General features: G+C 50.4%; 2 protein-coding genes and 1 pseudogene across 2 annotated transcripts; 1 reads left to right on the top strand and 2 right to left on the bottom strand.

The window, feature by feature from the left end:
- Positions 1-708: 708 nt before the first annotated feature.
- On the bottom strand, positions 709-23,537 carry HOGA1 (4-hydroxy-2-oxoglutarate aldolase 1). Its single transcript, XM_059398281.1, has 7 exons — positions 22,877-23,537; positions 12,841-12,969; positions 12,485-12,612; positions 11,873-12,007; positions 11,524-11,620; positions 9,782-9,915; positions 709-1,648 (listed from the first exon to the last, which is right to left on the bottom strand). The coding sequence occupies exons 1-7, from the start codon at positions 23,085-23,087 to the stop codon at positions 1,499-1,501; spliced, it is 984 nt and encodes a 327-aa protein (XP_059254264.1). The 5' UTR covers positions 23,088-23,537; the 3' UTR covers positions 709-1,498.
- C4H10orf62 (chromosome 4 C10orf62 homolog) lies at positions 17,516-18,526 on the bottom strand. The gene has a single exon (XM_059395913.1). It carries the CDS (start codon positions 18,524-18,526, stop codon positions 17,840-17,842), a length of 687 nt encoding a protein of 228 aa, XP_059251896.1. The 3' UTR covers positions 17,516-17,839.
- LOC132016957 (U4 spliceosomal RNA) lies at positions 19,617-19,694 on the top strand (annotated as a pseudogene).
- Positions 23,538-23,687: the final 150 nt, after the last annotated feature.

Raw genomic sequence — 23,687 nt, 5'->3', positions numbered from 1 at the left:
ATCCCTGGGAGAAAGGAACTGTTATAATCCCCAAGTTACAGATCAGATCAGGCACTTAAGTCGTTGCCCAAGGTCCCACCAACCCTAAGGGGCAGGTCTAAGAACTTAAACACAGGCCTGTTTAATGTAAGCCCAGAGGCTGAGTGCTTTACCAGTACACCAGCCAGCCTCCCGAGCCCTCAATTTTTGCCCCATCCCTAGGCTGCATTCTCCCCTGAGCCCAGATCTTCTGGATGTTGCCTGTGAGAAGAGCACAGGTGCTAAGCCCCAAGCTTCATTACCATCCTGATGGCCAATATCAGTTGAAGATCGATACCTTTTATATTCTCTCCTCTAGCCTTTGTCCTAAACAAGGACCTGTTTACCTTTCTTTTTAGCCAGAGTAATTTTAAAAACATTCATCTCTGGTTTATGCCACTAGTTAAGTATCACTGAATAAGGTTAAACATTTCTAGAGAAAGCAGCCTTTTTGGCTAATGTGCTAAGGTGTTTCTAAATATCTTGGTTGAACATTTTTGCCTCCTACCTCCCACCCAGAACTTCATCAAGCCTTTTCCCTAGGCCACCACTGATCTAATACCTTCTTTGCTGTAGACTGCTAGGGCCTCCCTCAGAGCTGGGAGAAAGCAGACCTTGAAAGTTAAATTGCTTCTAGGCAATTATTGACATCCAGGCAGGAAACCTAAGACCTATTTGTACAAGGCCACACTGTTTTCAGTTATTCAACTTTATTGTAAGAACAAAGTATTATTTTTAACAAAGAAAGCACAGTGCCTAAGGCAAGAGGATGGCCCAGTTTCAGACCAAGTCTCTTTCCCTAATGTTTCAGACCAGGTTGGCTAGAAGTCCAAAATGTAACATTTATCCACCAGGTGTCATTATTTACCAACTCTGGCAAGGCCCTGGGCCAGCTCCACGCTCTCTATAGTTGAGATCAAGGGTAGAGATGAGACTATGAGATGATCAAAATGGATTTAGGAAAGGCACTGTGTCTGGAATGTAACTTGGGGGCCTTTCAAAGGCCAGAGACGCTTTTCTGATTAGGTTTCCGAACTGTCCCTCCACCCCTCAGTTCCTCTGGAAGGAGTCAGGTTCTTAGGAAGAGCCCCAGCACTGTGCTGGGTTTAGGTGTGTACCCCCAAGTCTAAGCGGCCGTCCCATCTGTAAAATACATGACCTTACTTTTGCCCCAGTTGCCCCCTGCTCTTGCCGGCTGGTTCCTGGTCATGTGTCGCGGGGCACAGGAAGGCACAGGAGAGGGACAAGCAATTGCTCCTCCCCAGACGGAAGGTCTCTAGAGAGCCAGAGTTGAAGCTACAAATGTCAATGGTCATGGGGCTGCGAGCATAGGAAATGGGTGTGCATGGCAGAGCCTGGGAGAGGCTCCCTAGAGGACTGAAGTAGGAAAACAGGCTTTGAAATCTCATACCCCCATGTGCCTCTTCAGCTGCAGGTACAGGGCAGGAAGCTGAGATGGGCTCAGGCCAGGCACCTGCCCTCAGAGCCAGCCATTACTGCTGAAGTCCATATGCAGCGCCTCCTCATCCTTGGGGCTCAGCTCCTGCAAGGGGGCACGGCAGGGGCCTCCGTAGTAGCCAAACCAGTCCATGGTCTTCTTCAGCCCGGGGATCCCAAAGCGCCGGGTCACCTGTGGAGCAGGGCCTGTTAGAACATACTGGGGAGTCCCTGCCTGCACATGTCTAGACACACGTGTCACTTTAGAAAGTTAAGGTTCCTCCCCACCTCCCCAGGTAAAGTAACTTTACCAAATTGGTGATACATTGGTTGACTGGAAATTCAGACTGAGAGACCAGAAGGCAGGGCAGCAGTAGAGAACACAATGCTAACAACTCAGATTAAGGAAGTCCCCTCTTTGGGTTTTAGGAGAAAAATCCACCCCACTGAGGAGAAACGTGGCATTCACTCATCAACCTGGGAACAGAGACGATTGTAAGGCCGTGGGTCTGCAGCCTGGATCCCAGGGACCTAGGGCCAGGGCACAGGCCTGGGAGGCCAAGAAAGGGAAGGGTCTGTGAGAGCGTCGGCCATAGCCCAGACCTCCACTGGCCCTGCAGGAGGGACACTGATCCACGCATAGCTCCCTCCTGACCCCAAATCTGAAAAACAATGCGTCAGCTGTCCTGAGAAATTCCATTATGTAGCCATATATCACAAACTTACTACATCCAAGCAAGTTTTCTTGCCTAAAAAAATGAGGGGCTGGACGACATGATATCTGGAGGGTTTTCCATTGTGAAGGGGACCAGAAGCTATTGTCATAACTTAAAATCATGCATGGGGTCTTCTAGAAAATGAAGCGTCAAGTTTCTTCGCCTTTGGCATAATAACCAGCAACTGGTTATTTCATGCTGATCAGAAGTGTTGGGTGAATCTCTGACTATCTAAAAGCTAGGAATGTAATCATTACTTACTAAAGTTTTATTTTGGAGGGAAGGTAAAAACCTTAGAAGTATGGGTTTCACAAAGGGTAAAATAATAAAAGAGGTTGGCTGGGGTAAAGTTGAGAGCTGCTGATGAATGACTGATGACCATTTACCACTGGTGACCAGGGAATTTTTTCTTGAAATGAGTAATACACCATCCTCCTCCTAGCCTGGCCCCAGCCATAATGTTCTAATAACCTCAGCTTTTCACCCAAAACACCCAAAACATGAGATGCAAAAGACCTAAGGGAGAGGATGGGAACAAGAAGTACCTAGAGAAAAGCTTTCTTCCGCTGTAGGTGTGTGACGTCTCTGAGTTGCCCCCTCCTCAGACCCACAGAAATAACTGAATGCTTTGGTGGTAAAGAACACAGAAAGTCCTAAATATAGCCAGGGCAGGAGGTTGGCTGGGTGGGAAGGCAGAGGAAGGACATTGTGTTCAAGCAAGGCAGGGCAACAGGGTGACATCAAGCTGCTCCTGGGGTGGCTGAGCTGACAGCCCAGGCAGCAGAAAGGTGTTCCAGGCATTCCTGAGTGTGTGCCCAGAGCTGGCACAGGAGGAGGCCCCGAGGGAAGAGTAAGACAGGATGGCATGCGGAGAGCTAGCGGGGCAGCGAGCATCCTCTCCCCCCAAGGGGCAGCCCACGGCTTCATCTGTCAAACGAGGAGATGACAACACCTACCCCATGTCACAAGAATCAAATGGGGAAAATACCACTACAAAACCACACCCCCAAGGGACCTAAAAGCTCCTCCTTTTCCTGTCCTGGTGGTATGCTGGTTCTGGAACCTTCTCTCTGCAGGTGGGTGGGCATAGAGAGCAGAGGTCCCACCCCACTGGAGTGTCCAGTACATACCAGAGAGTCTGTGCCCTGATGGGGCTGGCTGAATGGCCCTCATTTCTGTAGTTCTTGTGTCCTATTAATAGGGCATCCTATCCCAGAAGAACCTTCATACCCAAGGAGACTTGTGCTTTCCTCCTCAGCTGTCCTTTCTCTAAAGCTGAGTTCACCTGCTCCTTGGCAGTAAAGATCAAAGCTGGGAGAGAGATCTAGAGCCCACCACTTTACCCAAACAAAGCATTACTGCTTAGCCTGGAACTATCACCTCACATGCAAAGCTTAAGGGGGTGCCAACAAAATCAGTCATCAAGTTTAGTGCCATATTTTCTTAAAAAATCAAAATCAATGCAAAAAAAACCCCACAATGAACAGTGTCAATGTTTTTTTTTTTTTTTTAAGACTTTATTTATTTGACAGACAGAGATCACAAGCAGGCAGAGAGGCAGGCAGAGAGAGGAGGAAGCAGGCTCCCTGCTAAGCAGAGAGCCCAATGCGGGGCTCGATTCTAGGACTCTGAGATCATGACCCGAGCTGAAGGCATCAGCTTAACCCACTGAGCCACCCAGGCACCCCAGTGTCAATGTTTTGAATTAAAACATTGGATCCGGGCGCCTGGGTGGCTCAGTGGATTAAGCCGCTGCCTTCGGCTCAGGTCATGATCTCAGGATCCTGGGATCGAGTCCCATATCAGGCTCTCTGCTCAGCAAGGAGCCTGCTTCCTCCTCTCTCTCTCTGCCTGCCGCTCTGCCTACTTGTGATCTCTCTCTGTCAAATAAATAAGTAAAATCTTTACAAATAAATAAATAAATAAATAAAACAAACATTAGATCCGAGGGGCGCCTGCGTGGCTCAGTGGGTTGAGCCTCTGCCTTCAGCTCAGATCGTGGTTTCGGGGTCCTGGGATCGAGCCCTGCATCCAGCTCTCTGCTTAGTGGGAAGCCTGCTTCTCCCTCTCTCTGCCTGCCTTTCTGTCTACTTGTGATATCTCTCTCTGTGTATCAAATAAATAAATAAAATCTTTAAAAAAAAAAAAGGATCCAACAGAACCATGCCCTGCCATATCGTGGCCCGAGGCAAACGTAAATGTGTGCCCCTAGATCCGTGTTCTGTATGGTTTTTTTGGTTCATTTTTTTTTCTACGAATAGATGCAGGAAGAAAATTTTTGATGAAGTTGTTTCCATTCAAGCCAGGAAAGTTAAATTATAATAAATTATGTTTTTTAATATAGATAAAATATTTAAAATTAAAAGAATGCTGTTTTAATGCACCTACTTTTAAGTTTTCCAATATATTTTTTTGAAACAGTTTGATGTTCTATGGGGGGCAAAAATCACCATTCAGAAAAATACTTAGAGGGGCGCCTGGCTGTCTCAGTTGGTAGAGCCTGCAACTCTCTCTATTGTCTTTTTAAAGATTTTATTTATTTATTTATTTGACAGAGAGAGAGAGAGACAGCACAAGCAGGTGGAGTGGCAGGAGGGGAAAAGGGAGAAGCAGACTCCCCGCTGAGCAGGGAACCCAACCTGTCCACTGACCAGGGAACCCAAAGCAGGCGGGGCTGGATCCCAGAACCCTGGGGATCATGACCTAAGCTGAAGGCAGATGCTTAACTGCTTCACTGCCTAACTGACTGAGCCACCCAGGTGCCCCGAGCCTGCAACTCTTGATCTTGAGGTTGGAAAAAGAAAAAGGAAGGGAGGGAGGGAGGGAAAATACTTAGTTTCCACTTCCAGAAAGATGGAATAGATGTATTTTTCCATATTCCTCCCAACAAATACAGCTAAAAAACCTTGGACATTATATAAAAACAAATGAAAGACTCTGAAAGGTAGAGAGAAGGAAGACAAGCTAAGGACTTCAGGACCCAAGGAACACAGAGATGAGTTCCTTGGCCTCGGCTGGAAGCTTAAGAAGGCAGCAACCCTAAAATGCCAATGGGTACAGATAATACGAGCCCCCAACAAAAGCCTATTCACTCAAGCCAAGGACCAGGAAGGAGCAGCCTGGTAAAATGGAAAACTTTAAGACAATCACCACTCTACTCCAGCCAGGCGCCCCTGCAAAAACCATGGCCCCATCCCTACCATCCCCATCCAGGCCAGCAAAGGTTGAATTGGGAGCCAGAACTTCTACCCGACTCTGGCAGGAAAGAGTGCCCTTCTCCACCTCCCCAACAATGGATGGTCTTAGCAGAGAGGAAAGTTAGGGCTTACACAGCACTGCCCACACCGAAGGAGGCCACCCCCACCCCAGGCATATTTGTAATGTCAGTGGAGGCCACATGGGAAGCATTAAGGAGGCATTCCTACCCCTTTTGTCAGGGAAGTATCAGTGGAAGTCAGGGGCAGAGCTATAATTTTTTAAAACCCTCCCCAAAAGAAATCTTCAGGCCCAAAGATCTCATTGGAGAATTCTAGAAAATGTTTAGAGAATATTTAACACCAATTCTACACAGTCTCTTCCAGAAAATAGAAGAGGAGAGACTACTTCCCAGTGAATTGATGAACCTATTACTATCCGGAGACCAAAAATCAAACAAACGCAGTGCTAAAAAAGGGGAAAGCTACATACCAATATCTCCTATGAATATAGACAGAAAAATCTTCAACTAGGTGTTAGCAAATGGAACTGAGCAATATTTGAAGAGAGTTACACAGCATGACTAGGTGGGATTTATTCCAGGGATGCAAGTCTAGTTCAATATTAGAAAACCATCCATGTAACTCACCACATTAGCCAGCTACAGAGGAAAAAAAAAATCACACAATCATATCAAGGCAGAAAAGCAATTGACAAAATGCCTCCTGTAGTCCCACACAGACTTGATTACTGTAGGTACGTAATAAATCTTCTTCTTCTTCTTCTTCTTCTTCTTCTTCTTCTTCTTCTTCTTTTTTTAAGATTTTATTTATTGGGCGCCTGAGTGGCTCGGTGGGTTAAGCCGCTGCCTTTGGCTCAGGTCATGATCTCGGGGTCCTGGGATAGAGTCCCACATCGGGCTCTCTGCTCAGCAGGGAGCCTGCTTCCCTCTCTCTCTCTCTCTTTCTGCCTACCTCTCTGCCTACTTGTGATCTCTCTCTGTCAAATAAATAAACAAAAATATTTTTTAAAAAAAGATTTTATTTATTTATTTGACAGATCACAAGTAGGTAGAGAGTCAGGTAGGAAGAGATATGAGGAAGCAGGCTCTCCATGGAGCAGAGAGCCCGATGCAGGGCTCGATCCCAGGACCCTGGGATCATGACCCAAGCCGAAAGCAGAGGTTTTAACCCACTGAGCCACCCAGGTGCCCCATAATAAATCTTAAAACCAGGTAGACTAATTCCTCCCACTTTGTTATTTTTTTTTTCCAAAATTGCTTTAGCTAGTTTAATTCTTTTGCCTTTCCATATAAACTTTAGAATAATCCGGTGTGGTCTTGCAGAGGGATACACACCAATGATGGGTGTGTACCCAAAAATCAACTGGCACAAATATGCCTGACCGATTTTTTTTTTAAGATTTTATTTACTTATTTGACAGACAGAAATCACAAGTAGGCAGAGAGGCAGGCAGAGAGTGGGAGAAGCAGGCTCCCCGCTAAGCAGAGAGCCGGACACGGGGCTCAATCCCAGGACTTTGGGAACACGACCTGAGCCAAAGGCAAAGGCTTAACCCACTGAGCCACCCAGGTGCCCCAGCCCAGCTGATTTTTGACAAAGGTGCAAAAATAACTCAATGAAGACAGATGATCTTTTTGACAATGATAATGGAGCAAGTGGATATCCAGAAGCAAAAAGACAAAACAAAACAAAAAAAGGAACCTCCACCTAAGTCCACACTCCATACAAAAATGCTCTCAATACAAATGAAAATATTGATGAATTGGACATCATCAAAACTATTAAAAACTTTTGTTCTGTAAAAGACCTGTTCAGAGAATGACAAGATAAGCTACAGATGGGGAGAAAATATTTGCATGGTATCTAAAATATTTGCTGGTATCTAAAAGATATAAAGAACTTCCAAAACTCAATGGTAAAAAGAAAAAATCCAGGGTGCCTGGGTGGCTCAGTCAGCTAAGCATCTACCTTTGGCTTAGGTTATGATCCCAGGGTTCTGAGATCAAGTCTTGCTTCGGGTTCCCTGCTCAGTGGAGAGCCTAGTTCTCCTTCTGCTGCTCCCCCAGCTTGTGTGTTCTCTTTCACTCTGACAAATAAATAAAATCTTTTTAAAAATCCAATTATAGGGCGCCTGGGTGGCTCAGTGGGTTAAGCCGCTGCCTTCGGCTCAGGTCATGATCTCAGGGTCCTGGGATCGAGCCCCGCATCGGGCTCTCTGCTCAGCAGGGAGCCTGCTTCCCTCTCTCTCTCTGCCTGCCTCTCCGACTACTTGTGATTTCTCTCTGTCAAATAAATAAATTAAATCTTTTTTAAAAATCCAATTATAAAATAGGCAAGAAACATACGACATTTAAGAAGATATACAGATGGCAAATAAATACATAAAAAGATGTCCAATAGCATTAGTCATCAGAGAAATGCAAGCTAAAACCACAACGAAATGTTACTACACACCTATCAGAATGGCTAAAATAAAAAACAGTCACAATGCTTAAAGCTGGTGATGATGCAGAGAGAATGGGTCAATCATACATTTACACTGATGTAAATACGAAATGCCATAGGCACTCTGGAAAACAGTTTGGCAGTTTCTTAAAAAACTAGACATGCAACCATCATATGATCCACTAATTATTGATTTATCCCAGAAAAATGAAAACTTACAGTCATGCAAAACCCTGTGCATGAATGTTCAAGCAGCTTTTCATAGCCCCAAACTGGCAACACCCCAGCTGTCCTTCCACCGGTGAACAGTTCCACGAGCCGTGGCCTGGCCACACAGTGAACCACCGTTCATTAATAAAAAGAAACGGGCTGTTGCTACGTGCAACAACTTGGATGGATCTGCAGGGAATTCTGCAGAATGAAAGCCAGCCAATTTCAAAGGTTGCAGACTCTATGATCCCATTCATATGGGCGTCTCGAACTGACAAAAGTATAAAAATGGTGAACGTATGGGTGGTTGCCGCAGTTAAGGAGGGGGAAGGAGGGGAGCAGGTGTACCCATGAATGCATAATATGAAGGATCCTTCTGGTGATTAAAGACTCTGTGTCTGGACCATATCAATGTCCAAATACTGGTTGTGATATTGTACTTTAATTTTGTAAGATATTTTGGGGGGAAACTGGGGGATGGATGGGTACATGGACTCTCCCTGTATTCTTTCTCTCTCTCTCTTTTAAAGATTTTTATTTATTTATTAGAGAGAGAAAGAGCGAGAGAGCACATGCAGGGAAATGGCAGAAGCAGTCTCTCTGGGATCATGACCTGAGCCAAAGGCAGATGCTTAACTGGTTGAGCCACCCAGGTGCCCCTGTATTATTTTTTACAACTCTATCTGAATCTACGGTTATCTCAAAATTAAAAGTTTAATTTAAAATATGCATACAGGGGCACCTGGGTGGCTCAGTGGGTTAAAGTCTCTGCCTTCAGCTTAGGTCATGATCTCAGGGTCCTGGGATTGAGGCCCGCATTGGGCTCTCTGCTTGGCGGAGAGCCTTCTTCCCCCTCTCTCTGTCTCTGCCTACCTCTCTGCCTACTTGTGATCTATCTCTGTGCCACATAAATAAATAAAATCTTTTAAAAAAATAAAATAAAATATGCATACAGGGGGGCCTGGGTGGCTCAGTGAGTTAAGCCGCTGCCTTTGGCTCAGGTCATGATCTCTGATCTCGGGGTCCTGGGATCTAGTCCTGCATCGGGCTCTCTGCTTAGCAAGGAGCCTGCTTCCCCCCTCCCCCGTCTGCCTCTTTGCCTACTTGTGATCTCTCTCTATCAAATAAATAAATAAAATATGCATACAAAAGTGTCCATAGGAAAACACATCATCCTCCCTGTGTCAGACGCCAATACGGCTCAGCACCGCATGGCCGGGCTCTTGACAGGCATTCCATCTCGGCTCGTCTCCTTGACTTGCCCAATACAGAATCGGGGTACACCATCTAACTGCAGAATAGGTTACTCAGAGACAAAACTCTCCTGGGAAATCTGGGCTCTGAATACACCCAGCCTCCTAATACCTCCTTTACTCCTAATTATTCTGTTTTCCAGGATCTGAAGGAGAGGCCCATGGTTCACCCTCTCCAGTTAGTGTGTCTCTAAGGAAGTTTCCTGGATTTACTTAATGTCACCATGATCAGCCAGGATATTTGTCTTAATGCTTACTCCAGGTCTAGAGGGCTGGAATTTTAACAGTCTCCCTAAATGAATTCCAGTGCAACCAACAGGGCTCAACTTTGTCTGAAGTTGTGATTTTCTGGAGAGGCACAAGGAGTTCCCATGCTGGGACATACTCTAAAAGGACTTTCTGAAAGGGAAGACACTTCCCATTGAGGGCACAGACACACCCCCCCCCCCACCCCATGCTCTGGGGCCATCGTCCGGGAGCTCACCGCAGTGTTTGGCTCAATGAGGCGGTGCTGCAGTTTCCGGGCATCTTCCCATTGCCCCGTGAGGCACAGTCGCTCCAGCTGGCACACCTGAGCCCCCAGGACGTTGGCCAGGGCACACACGCCCCCCACAGCTCCTGCCCCACAGTAAGATTGCAAAACATCAGCCAGAGCTGCTTCTCATGGGCGATTCCGAACCCTGAGCCCCTGCCCCTCTTATTCTGGGGAAAGAGGATGTGGATTTCCATGCCGCTGGCTAGCCATGTCCAAGGCACGCTCTGTGAGTCCAGAGTCCAGATTTCCAGAGTGAAAAGCTGCCAGCATATTTGAAGTAGGATCCCACAGGCTGAAGGTCAGGGAACAGAGCCTGAGGCTAACTTAAGGACAGTTCCTCCCCTGCACCCCCCAACATACCTCCCAGACTGAAGTCCCACCGGCCAGTTGACAACACCTCCACTAGCCTCTGACTCATCAGTGTGGGAAGGGGGTGGAGTGGACGGGAAGCCTTCACTCTTCTGAAATCTTATTCCTCCCCCTCCCCTGTGAATTCAGCCTGGGATGATGCTGGGCGTGGGGTCCAGTGGAAGGAGCCCTGGACACAGTCAGGAGACCAGGTATTTCCTCCCACTGGCAGCATGAATTTGCATGAGTCACAGACCTCCCAGTCCTCTGTTCTCATCTGGGCAGTGAAAACAGGCTGGCTGTGATCTTGGGAGGCCTTGCCACTCTGCCAACCTGTGATGTGACTCTAAGGCTAGTTAGGGGTGACCCTAAGCATGGTGGCCTCAAGACCGGAGAGTGGGAAATTTGGAATAAGCTAAGATAGCTACCATTTAGTGATCCCCACTCTATGCCAGTCACTATGCAGACACACCACCGAGGCTCTCACATTCTCACAACACCTCCCTGCTTTACAGAGTAGAGGCGAGGTTGTACACCCCGCCCGGCAGTACTCAGTAAGTGGCCGAGCTGAGATTCCAACTCACTTCCCCCTGCCTGCAGGGCCCGGGCTCTTTCCATCTACTCCGCCCTCAGGAACAAGGCTTCAGTGGGTCCCCTCTTCTAGCCTTGTACTTTGGAGACTGCAACGTGGCAGAGGAGAGATGTGCAAGGACCCAGGCTACAAGCCACAGTCTGTGCAGACCAGAGGAGAGGATCCACAATTACCCCCTCAGCGCCGGGCAAGTAACGCAGATATGGACTTCCTGGGGCTTCAGACCAAGGGAGCCAATGGGTCCTCTCTTCCCGGCTCTGGGGCTCAAATCCAACCTGAACCCAAGGAGCCTGACCCACAGCAGACCAGCACAGCTGCTTTAGTGGTGACATTCCTCGGATCCTGGACTGGAACAGGAAGATCCCAGGCCTTGCCTCTGAAGATCCCAGGCCCTGCCCTCTAGGTCTGACAGTTCCTTCCGGCCTGGCTGCTGGGGGAGGGGAAAACAGACTCCTGGACCAGAGGAAAGGCCCCAAGTCCTCTGTCCTCAGAGGGCAACTTACAAGGTGAGATTAGAAGAGATAAATTTGTTAACTAAGCAGAGAGCCTAGGACTAAGAACAAACTTCAAGCATCCCTGCTACAGCCCAAGGACTACACATGGCCACTGTCTTCTGCCCAGAAAGGTCACTCGTAAGCCTCCAACAGTCAGACAAGTGAGGCAAAAGGACCCTGCAGACCCAGACCCAGCCTTCATGCGGGGCCTGGCTGTACCACCCACCGCGACAGTGTGAGAGCAGCAGGGGACCTACCCACGGCATAGCTGGCCAGCAGGAAGCCAGCCGATCCAGCCAACACCTGGAAGTCCTGCCTCCTGGTCTTGTGAACCAGCAGCCCCATCTTGGTCACCTGCAACAGCAAACCTGTGTGAGTGCTAAGCCTCGAGCTTCCACGCCACGCGAGACGGGGGCTGGTCAAGGGTGGGGGACTGAGCGCCTCGGCCCCAGAGAGCTCCCCTCAAACTTGGACAGAGCCTCAGAGAGCCCACATGGTGGGAAGAACCCCAACAGGAGCCCAGGACTGAAGTGGGTCCCAGAGCCTCCCTGAAGCTGAGAGCCCGGGAGAAGAGGAAAGACCCCGGCGGGAGCCGCTGCCACTCACGTCACCACCACTGTCCTTGATGCCCACGATGTTTGGGTGCTGGGAGAGCGTGACCACCGCATCCACGGGCAGGTCCAGCCCTGTGTTGGCTGGGACGCTGTAGAGCACCACAGGAATGGGGGAGAGGTCAGCGACCTGAGGGAGGCAGAGAAGAAGGGAGAGGCAGAGGGCAGCTGCCCCAGGCCTGAGGAGCCCCAGGCACAGCCCACCACCAGCAGCTCCGGGCCTGGGTCCCCGCAGGGCCTCCTGGACAGGCCACCCTCCTGGACTAGGAGTCACAGTGCTGCGTTCCTTGCTTATAAATGGTAATAATAACATTTTGTGAGTGCTTTCTATATGCCAGGCTCAGTTCTCAGTCCTCTGTATTTCGATGGAGTTAGGTCCTTGCAATGACCCCATGAGGAAGCCACCATCACTTCTCCCCTGTGAGAGGTGAGGAAACAGCCATACAATGTGGCTGGTCAGTCGCCCAGCAGCATCCCTCCCCGTTCCCCCAGAGGCCATTCATGGGAAACGGGCTCTCCTCTCGGGCCCCAGCTTCACTGTCTCGTCTCCTCCTCCAACCTCCTCTTGGTAACAGGCCCCAAACCCATGCCCACGCCTCACACCCACCTTGGTGTAGTGGTGAATGAGGGCCGCGCTGCTCATGCGGCCACGATAGTAGCAAGGGGTCACCACGATGGCAGCATCAGCCCCAACCTGGGCCATGCTCACAGTCATCTCCACGGTGGCTTGAGTGGCTATAGGAAGAAAGACGGCGTCTTCCCTCTGTGGCCTATAGGCCACAGCAGGTAACATGACAGGGGACAGCAGGAAGCAGAAGGGCAGGGCTAGGATCCCAGGGCAAGCAAGGGGTTCAGAAGAGACAGAACCAGTAGCCTGAACCAGCCCCAGGGCCAAGGAATCTGGCTCCCCACCAGCCCCAGGCACCCCACCAACCCCCTGAGCCCAGAGCACCGTGGTCTCACACTCGCAGCCGGAGCCGGCTAGCAGGAGTTTGTCCTTGGGCATGGCCTGGCGGACTCGGCTCACCACCTCCAGCCGCTCGCTGCTGGTCAGGAAGGGAAACTCGCCATTGGAGCCCTGGACCACAAAGCCTGCAAGAGAAGTCCCATCACAGTCAATGCCTCCCCATCCTCTGCAAGCAACCGGGACATTGGTGGTACATGCACCCGTGTGACTACCTCCCCAACACCATAGCTTCTCACACATTTCCTTCCCATCTTTGTCCTGATGCAGGCAGAATGTTTTACCCAGTTCTGACGGCTGTGTCCGCACCATTTTCTTTGTTTAATGAACTATCTTAGCTATACCCCAAAGAATTGATAATAATAAAATCCACAGGTGTGTACCCAGCACCCATGGCAACCCTCCTCGGATCACCTTTTTCTTCCTCTTCTAGCTGTCCTGACTTGGGTGTCATTGTTCCCCTTCATGTCTTTATCCCCTTAAGATGTACACATTGACCCATAAACAAGACACAAGACATTTTTTGCCATGTAAGTTTTACAGAAACAGAATCAAGCTCGTAACAATGTTCTGCAGTTTGCTATTTGTGCTCAAGATCATGTTGTGACCTTTGTCCACAGCAGTACACAGTTCTGGTTCATTCATTTTAACTGCCATTATAATCTATGGTGAGGTTCGACAATACTTTTCATTCTCCCATTGGGAACATTTAGAATGTTTCCTTAGTTTTGCCATCACAAATAATGTTAAAACAAACACGTCCACTAAAGTCTTCTGTGCCCATGTCTGAGCTACTCTACAGTTCACTTGGGTGTGTGACTGCTGAGTCACGCCTCCATGTATCTTCACATGCCAAATGTCTGCCTCAATAGCTGGTTCACACCCCGTTGGCTCATGGAAGGGTCTGTTAGTGTTCCTCCTTGCCAACACTGGGCAGAATTCATTTTTGCCAATTTTCTGGATGAAAATGAGAATTAATTTTTTTCAATTTTCTGGGTGAAAAGTGACATCTCATGATCTTATTTTGCATTTTCCTCTTTGATCGATCACCTGAGCGGTTTCTAATGCCACCTGGAAGGTGTCAACCCTTTGACATCACAGAATTGATGCTCTTTGGCTGAATCTGAAGGGAATGTTAGTATAAAAACATTTTCCTCTCTGCTTCCTTCATTTCACTTTCTCTTTCCCCTTCTTCCTCCTCTCTACTCCCTTCCCCTCCAAAAACAGTGTTCTGAAATAGCTGACAAATGCAGCCTGTGACACAACAAGATTATTAATAAATAGGAGACCGCTTGGGAGAAAGGAAAGAGAAGAAAGCTGGGGGGCGATACTGATCCACAAAATCCCTGCCAGGCAGTTGAGAGACGGGGGCCCGTAGCTTTGATTTGGAGCTTCCTGACAGTCAAAGCTAAAAGGGAAATGTGGTCAGCTGACAGATCGCGGAACGCAAGATAAAAGCAAAGCAGCTGCCCCAGAGACACACAGTTTCCTGGCATCGGGACCAAGAGAGACTGTTCCCGTGAGTCATCCTTAGGGGACACGGTGTGATGGAGAGTCAACTTTTCACCACGAACCTTTTTCCATGCTGCTCACGACAGCACCAGATCCCACGGGGTGGATTGCCACAACGGCTCCCTGAATAAGTAGCATTTTGGTGGCATTGCAGGGAGCATCTTGAGGCAAATAGTTTTTGGCTTCTGTTGTGCTACTTCCTTGGGGTCCATTTCTCCATGTCAGGCCAGAAGCCTCCTCCTGTCTTGTTACAAAAGGTGCTAGTGGTTTCCCAGTGGGTCCCCCTGTCCCCAGCTGTGGGGTCGCTAGCCCCAGAGAGGAATGGATCAGCATCCTCTACTTCGAGGTCGAGGATTCTGAGACTGAACTTTTGCCCCTCCCTCAATAGAAATGGCTCCAAAGACACCTCCCTACCTCCCTCCCTCCGAAACCCTGTGGGCCACTGGGCCGGGCCAGTTCCTGCTCCAGTCACTTCTTCAGCAGTGCTCACTCTTCCCCAAGCCCCCCTCCATTCTGGTGGCCAGTTCCAGGGACTCCTGGACCCAGCTGTTTTGCACTCTCAGAGGGGAAGCAGGACCCTGGGCTCAAGACTCGACCGGTGGCCTTTCCCTTGTCTCAAGTAAAGGAGCATGTGACCCAGTCCTGACTCCTAAGGAGGAAATCAGGCCTGGCTGGGGAGGAGGGAGTATCACAGAGTCGGGGAAGGCTTGGACCCAACTCCCCTTTTGAGCAAGTTACATCATGTCTCTGAGTCCCCATTTCCTTTTCTATGGGATGACAATAAAAACATTTCAATGTTTGGTGCGCCTGGGTGGCTCAGTGGGTTTAGCCTCTGCCTTCGGCTAAATTCCAGGGTCCTGGGATCGAGCCCCCCATCGGGCTCTCTGCTCAGCGGGGAGCCTGCTTCTCCCTCTCTCTCTGTCTGCTTCTCTGCCTACTTGTGATCTCTGTCTGTCAAAGAAATAAAATCTTTAAAAATTTTTTCAATATTTTTAAAGGCCCAGACAAGAAAATGTATAAGAAAGCACTTTGAAATCTTTACATTGATGCTGCCAAGAGCCCCCTCCCTCTTCTGGGTGGGATATCCAGTGTTAGGCCTGCTGTACCTTCCCTGGTGTAGAGAGGAGACTAGAGGAGGGGGAGAGCCAGGGTCCCAGATGGGTCAGGAGTGAAGACAGTGGGTGTTGGAGCAGCAGTGTGGTGGAGTGGCTCAGATGCATAGACTGAACTCACGAGAGCCTGAATGTAATTTTCAGCACAGGAACTCATCAGCTATGAGATTTTTCTTGGGGGTGGGAGGGGGGGTAAGATGGCTTCACCAAATTTCAGCTTCCTCACATGAAAAATGGGGACCATACAGTGCCCTCCTTAAAGAGTTGTGAGGCTTAAATGAGATACTATTTGTAAAGTGCTTAGATTAGAACCTAGCACTGTTCGCTGAGAATTAACACTGGTACAATACCAATGGCAGTCTTTGAATTTAAATGGCACCCCACCACCTTTGCTTTTTGTCTACTTTGGGAGCCGCCAACATCTTCTAGAGTGACTGAATATTTTTTTTTCCATTGACATTTTTGTTACAAAGCATTTTTCTACGTTTTTTATTTGATAAATTATTTTTAATGTAGGCCTCATACACAATGTGGGGCTTGAACTCATGACCCTGAGATTAAGAGTTCCACCAATTGAGGCAGCCAGGTGCCCCTGTTACGAAGTATTTTAAATTTAAAGTGTATATATATACATATGCACACACACATATATATTAACATTTATATAAAGTCACTTATTAGTAATTTTAAAAATATTCAAATACTGGGGCATCTGGCTGGCTTAGTCCGTGGAGCATATAACTTTTAATCTCAGGTTTGTGAGTTCAAGCCTCATGCTGGATGTAGAGATTACTTAAAATCTTTAAGATAGATAGATAGATGGATATATAGAGGAAATCAAATACTTCCAATTATGCCCCATAAAATCAATCAACAACGTTTAGGGTGTTTGTCGATTTATCCATCTTTTGGAAGGATCTTTCTGGGTGCCTTCTCCTGGGAGTGTGAGGCCCACAGGCTGGGAAACACTGGTAAGTTTATTAACAGATGCCAATGGTACATTTCTGTGTAAAGGAGCCGCTGGGGATTAGACAGTGCTGTGTAGCTGACTTCTCCCCACTTTCATGGGAGAGGCAGCTGCCTCCCTTGAACCCCCTTACTGGAGGTCACCCCTTACCCCAGAAACAGCTTCTTGGGACCCAGGAAGAGGAGGCAGGGGGAGTCCCAGGCTTGAGGGAGGGTACAGAGAGTCAGGACATGTGGTAAGACGACAGGGGTAAGCATGAGAGAGGGAGCCCTCTCTGTAGGGCCAAGGGGCACTGGACTGAGGGGCAACACACAGCAGGACTCAGGGTCTGAGCCTTGGAGTCGGGCAGAGCTGGGCTCTAACTCCAGCAACACCACTGTCTATGCCCTGTCAGGCGAATCATGTCTCTAAGCCTCAGGGGTCTCATCTGCAAGACGGAGATAATGCAATACTGTCTCCACGGGACCAGGCTGTACGCTTCACACAGAACGTGGCATATGCTAAAAACTGGAAAGAAAAAAAAAAGAGGGAGCTGCTGGTAGTACTAGTAATACTCCCAGTTAGTGCTAGCAGCTGCCACAGCCACAGCCCTAGTACGAAAGAGAGTATACGAAGAGAGAGTATAGGGCACAACAGCTCTGAAGGTAGGCAGGGGGAGGCACTCACGGGGATCTCAGTGGCCCCGGAAAGCAGGGAGAGAGCCCTCCAGTGCAGGACTTGAGCAGCAGTAGACAAGGTGAAGATGACACCAAGAAGACAAGACACCCACACCGCACCTTGCTTACTAGCTCCTGAAAGCCTGTCTCTCTCCCCACCTCCTGACACCCGCTGCTCCCTCCTTCCCCGGCCACCAGTGGGTTGGTGGGTGCTGAGCTCCTGGGAGACGTCTCATCCCCAGAACCTGAGACCCGGGGAAGCTGATTTATGGAGTCTTGAATCAGCCTGGCAAAAAGCCCAGGCCAAGGGCCCCTTGAAGACGACTGTGGGAGTAGGAAGCCTCTCCCTGTATCCCCGTCCAGTCCTGAGGCTGGCCACAGAGCCCCCCCGACTCAGAATGAGGGTATACAAGGCTTTATTGGCTCAGTTCCAGGCATCTGGTGTCAGGTCTGGGGCTCTCAGCTTCTCCTGGGATCTGCCTCGCCTATTTTCTCTCAGGGGGTCTTCAGGGGCCCGCTGAGTGTGTCTCAGCTGCTTCCCTTCCTTCCATCTTCCCCTCCATCAGGAGCCATTCTCTGCAGCAGACCCTCCTCAGAGACTTGAAGGGGTCCAGGAGCTGTGGGGGGCTGCGGAGGAAGGGGTTCGGCTGGCAGCCTCTCACCCTGGGCCACGCAGGGTGCCCCACAGGAGAGAAAACAGGCCTGCAGTCATGTGCCAGCCCTGTTGGGGGAAGGGGATCTCCATCTGTGGTTAGTTGGCTTCAAAGGGGTGGTAGGTCTGCTGGCTACGGTTGGGCAGACTATGGCTCTGGTGGCTCTGATAACCCTGGTGGCCGTGGGGACCATGGCCGTGGAAGGTGTGCGTGTGGTTCAGGCCAGCTACTGCGGTGTCTCGCTGCATGAGGAAGTTCCCCTTCAGCTTCAACTCCACCTCCTCAAGGGCCTTCAGCTCCTCCTGGTTGATGTCTTTGGACTCCAGGTGGCCTGAGTTCTGGTACGTCATGGCGCGCTGCAACATGGAGTTAGCCAGCTGCTGTCCCAGGTTGTCAATCTCCTTGGTGCAGGCAGCCACAGCAGCCCACGTGGCCGCGTCGGTGGATGAAGATTTTCCCGACTCCCTGTGTGTCTCTTTGGTCACCGAGGAGCCAGACAACCTCTGCTTGGTGGTGAAGGCCTCCCGGTGCATGGCTGTGCCCACCTCGCCTTGCCTGGTGGTGACGGTCTCCACGTGCACCGTGGTGCTGGCCTTCCCACTGCCGCTCTCAGGGGGAGGCGCGGTGCTGCTGCTGCAGGAGGCCAGCTTCTCCTCAGAAAGGCGGCTAAAGTGTGATTTAATCCAGTTCTCATTCTTTGCTCTGTGACCTTCTGGTGGCCCCTGCTCCTCCTGTGAGGGCACAAGGAATATCTTCCGTCTCTTCTTCCTCTGCTTCCACAGCATGAGGCCTCCACCTCCGAGTAAGAGGGCAGCCCCCAGCACCACCTTGCATGATGGTTGCTGGATGAGCTCCAAGATGGCCTCCAGGACCCTAAGCCAGGCAGGCAGAGCTAAGAGCACACTGGGAGGGAGGGAGCCTGGATGGTCTGGTTCATGCTTGAAAGGGCAGGTTCCCTGAGGCTGTCTGACAGGCAGGCCACCAGTGGGACCCTTCCTAGGATGCCCCTCCCACCTCAGCAATGAAACCCATTGTGAGGAAGGTAGCTAGGGGGCGGGGTGGGGAGAGGCCACAGCATCCCTCCTATCCAACCTGGCAGGCCTTCCCTGAGGCCCAAGTCCGGTCTCCCACACTGACAGCTGTCCCCAAGGTCAGTGGGAAACTAGCTTCCCCAATTTTGAGTCCCTTCTGCCTTCTGCTTGTGATCCATTCTGTGACTCAATCCTTCTTCTTTTCCAATCTTTGGTTTCTCTCCCTCTCCATCCGGTGCCCCCCCCCCAGGGGGCAGGAGCCACTGACCATGACTGAAGGACCCCCTTGGTTGGGCTGGCCTCCATTCCTGGCAGTCTGACGTTGGTGTCTCCTTTCATTTAGGGCCACCCCTGCTGCCAGCTGAGCTCATTCCATCCCCATTTGCAGCCCCAACCCCTTTACGGAGCAGGGTCCAGATGGAAAGGGGCCCAGGAAGGAGCTCATTCTAGAATAACATGAGGTCACAACTGAGAGGAGACAAGCAGTGAGCTGAGAAGGCAGAGTAGGTAGGATAAGGGTCTTGACCAGATCCCAGATCCCAGGGGCCATTCCAGAATGGCGGCTGCTATGTATTGCCTTAGTGATGCACCTGCAAACCCAAAATTTGCCCCCCTCCCCCTGTGCCTTGGTTAAATAGGCACAGTTTAGATGCTGAGCAGGTGGGCCACCTGACCAGGCTCTCTGTAGGTACAAACAGTGGAGAGTCTGGCCTATAATCCCAAATTATATCCAGAGCCTCTCAGGATAGAAACAGGCCTGGGCTCCTCTGTTTTTCTCCCAGAGGCATCTAACACATTAAAAAACACACACACACACACATTTCACTTTTAAAAAGCAAATGCCAGCTTTGCGCAGTGGCAGTATCGTGGCCAATGAGGTTTATCCGAGGCGCGATTATTGCTAATTAAAAAGCAAATGCCAGGGTACCTATGTGGTTCAGTCAGTTAAGTGTCTACCTTCAACTCAGGTCATGATCCCAGGGTCCTGGGATCACACCCCACATCAGGCTCCCTGCTCAGTGGGGAGTCTGCTTCTCCCTCTGCTGCTCCCCCTGCTTGTGCTCTCTCTCTGTGTCAAATAAATAAAATCTTACAAAAAAAAAAAAAAAAGAAGAAGAAGTAAATGCCAAAGCAGGGTTGTGAAAATTGTGATTTCTTAAAAAAGATTTTATTTATTTATTTGACAGAGACACAGTGAGTGAGGGAACACAAGCAGAGGGAGTGGGAGAGGGAGAAGCAGGTTCCCGGGGAGCCCAGTGTGGGGCTCAATCCCAGGACCCTGGGATCATGACCTGAGCTGAAGGCAGATGTTTAACAACTGAGCCACCCAGGCTCCCCATAAAATTGTAACTTTTCTTTTTTTTTTAAGATTCTATTTATTTATTTGACAGAGATCACAAGTAGACAGAGAGGCAGGCAGAGAGAGAGAGAGAGAGAGAGAGAGAGGGAAGCAGGCTCCCTGCCGAGCAGAGAGCCCGACGCGGGGCTCAATCCCAGGACCCTGGGATCATGACCGGAGCCAAAGGCAGAGGCTTAAACTCCCTTGAGCCACCCAGGCGCCCCATAAAATTGTGACTTTTTAAAGCAAAATACTTCTATTTAATTAGAAGTGTACATACTAAAGGAATAAGACATATGCTCAAAGTTTTATGGGAAACATCATCTCCCTAGTCCTGCTGAAGTAGATCTATGTTGTCTGCTGACCTCATTTGGAAATAACAATTCAAAGTTCATCTCTGAGGTTGTTTGTGGGAGTGAGTTCAGGGCCAAATGGCCCCTCTGCAACAGTTTTACCCTCCAGTCTCCAGTTATAACTTTCATTTAAAATGATACTCTTTATACAAATCGTCAGTAAAAATTAACAATGAAGAAATTAGAAATAAAGAGAACTACACAGTTTCAGGCAATACCTTCCAGAAGAATCTCTAACTGTTCACTGATTCATCAAGGGCAGTTTCCCACCTCCCCTTTAACTTACTGTAGGAGGCCCTGGCAATGTGGTATGTGATGGCTTCCTCCTCTGCCCCTGAGTCTTGGGCAGCACAACCAAAGCGGGAGACCAGAATAGGGCCAGAGAAACACCGTCTGTAGAGCAAAACTTGTTCACGGCTCCTTTCCCGGGCATTCTGGCTGTGTCCTGGGAGCAGGGACAGGACCCTATGGGCTCTATTCTTTGTGCTAGGACCTCACACTTGAGCTCCTGGGGAGGAATGCATTAACCCTGTGGCTCAGTTCCATTCTAAAATGAAGAAATCAGATTAGAGAGGTTCAGTGATTTCTCCAAGGTCGCCATAACTGACCGATCCAGGATTCTTACCCAGGCCTTCTAACTATAGATGCTGAGCTCTTTCTACCCAGCCCACTGCCTCCCTGGTGTATGGGTAAAAGAGAGATGGGGCAGGAGCAGGAACCTGTGTGGGTTGCATGAGAAACAGGCTAGTGGGCACCCATGAGAACAGGAAGTAGAGGTACCCTTCGCCCATGCCTGTGCTCCTGGACAAGCCTATGCCCTTGGCAGGAGTGGATGATCAGGTAGGAGGGAAGGAAGGATCCAGAGAAGAGCCTGGGGGTGTCAGTGGATTATCTTGGTCGCAGGCAGACACTGGGCACAAAGTTCACCTCACCCCCAGCACCAGGATGTCCTTGAAGCTGGAGTGTGAAGCAGAGTCTTCCTGCCTCTTAAGATTCAAGAAGTGAGGGGTGCCAGTCAGTGAAGCATGTGACTCTTGATCTTGGGGTCATGAGTTCAAACCCCACAATGGGCATAGAGATTACTTTAAAAAAAATTTTTTTTTAAATAAAAGATTCAAGAAACCCTGGCCTCTGTGCAGACTTTCAGGCCCCAGCGAGCTGAGCCCGAGCAGAAATTTACTTCGAGTTTGTGTCACTGCTCACCGTGGGCATTCACAGGGCATTCACCATGCCCTAGGGAAGGCTCGCCTGCACCTCCGCCCTGAGATGTGGATGGGGTTTGAGTCAGGCCAGCAGTCACTGTCACAAAGCGGCTCTGCCCACAGTGCCAACAGCACTGTGGTCCTAGAGACTGTGACCACTGGATCTGTAACTTCTAAGGTACATAACCCTTCCCTATTCACTGCGTGCTTTCGTTTGTCCTCTCTTGGATTTTTCTCCCAGCCAGCCGGCGATGTGGGCATTACTACTCCCAGGTGTCAGATGGGGAGACTGAGGTTTAAAGAGATGATCTCACAGCTAACTCAGCGGCGGAGTTGTGATTTGAATCTAGAGTCCACCGCCCCGCCGCAGTCAGAACCTCTCCCATTTCCAGAGCTGGTGCCAACCGGACTTTATTCGTTGAAACAGTGTGGTCTAGCAACTCAGCGGTTGGTGTAGGTGGAGTGAAACACCCCAGCGTAGTCCTTCAGTCAGACTTGGGTTCAAATCCCAGCTCCACTGTGTGTTAGCAATGACCTTGGGCGAGCGACTGTGTCACTCTGAGCCCCAGCTTCCCATCTGTGAAATGGGGCTAGTGAGGTTACCGCCTCAGGGACTTGTCATGGGTGACAGACGAGGGTGGGCAGGATGGGGGGAATTGACCCCTTCTTCTTCCCTTCACTTACTGTGCCTGTGGCTGTGTCGCACATGGAGTGTTACAAGTGTCTGGTCCCTGACCTCGGCGAGGGGAGACCCATGTGTAAAGAGAGAAATGAGTCCGAGGATCCAGAACAGGAATTAGTTGTGCTAAGGAAGGCTTGGCTCAGAAGAGAGTGTGCAAACAAGGCTTTTAGGGAGAGGAGCCCACTGGCTGAGTTACCACGTGACACCCCTCGCTGCCTTCACAGCCGCACAGTGTTCGGTTGACAAGGACTTTCGTCCCCATTATCTAGTCTGACCCCCACAATAATGCTGGGCTAGGAAGGCACCCTGGTAGTTTACAACTGGGGAAACTGAGGCAGACGAGACTCAGTCAAGGTTGCAAGCTAGCAAGGAGCTTCCTGCCTCTTAACTCCAGAACGGTCCCCTCTGCTCCTCTCCCATAATAAAATGACCCCTGGACACCTAACTGTCTCTGAGCAGCTCCCTGGCTGAGGAGCCTGGGCTCATTCCCATCTTCCCCCACTCCCCCAGAGGACAGATCCCACTTACCTCGGAAGGGTAAGGTACCCAATTTGTGCAGATTCTCCTCCAGTTTCTCATAGTCCACCTCTGCCGTGGCAGTGAAGGGGGTGGTCACAGGGGGGTAGATGCCTGCAATGTCCACCTTCCTCCCCTCCCCCGACGCCCAGGCCCCCACCTTCCTGGACAAGCCCCTGCTCAGCCCCTGCCTCACAGAGGACCAGATTCCACGGCCCAGCATCTCTGCGAGAGGCCCGAGGCCCAGCTGGTCTCTGCCCCTGCGTGACACAGAGTTTACACTCCTTCCTACCCTTGTTAATGATCAGTGCGTCTAGTTAAAAATTTGCTGCCCCCTGACTGTTGGCGCTGGGGCAGGCCTGGGCTGAGCGTCCCCAGGGTCAGAGGCTAAGCCTGTAGGCCCCATGGCTATTCTTCCCTTAGGGAGCGGCTGGACAAATGCCACAGCCCAGTGTCCCTCTGGCCAGGCGCGGGGGCGGGTTCCTGGAGTACGACTCCGGACCCCGGAGAGCTTCTCTAGTGGGGGCCCAGCCAGGCCCTCCTCCTCCAGTTGCCAGCCCCGCCCGGAAGGCCGACTTCCGCTTGTAGGGCCGCGGCTGGCGGAGCCCGAGCCGATTGGCTGAGCCGCCCCTGCCCTGCGGGGTGGAAGCGTGGTTGCTGAGCTGCCGCCTGGGAACCGTGACTCCCCGCCGGCGCTCCAAGGCCCCTGATCCCCTGCCAGGCTCCTCCTGCGCGGGCGGGCCGCCACGTGACGAGCCTGCGCTGGCCACACACGGCCCTGCGGGACAGCGGTCACCAGGACGGGGGTGGGGGGGGGCGCAGC

The sequence above is a fragment of the Mustela nigripes genome, chromosome 4 (genome assembly GCF_022355385.1).
Source record: "Mustela nigripes isolate SB6536 chromosome 4, MUSNIG.SB6536, whole genome shotgun sequence".
Lineage (NCBI taxonomy): Eukaryota > Metazoa > Chordata > Mammalia > Carnivora > Mustelidae > Mustela > Mustela nigripes.
This window is presented reverse-complemented; position numbering and strand designations above follow the sequence as displayed.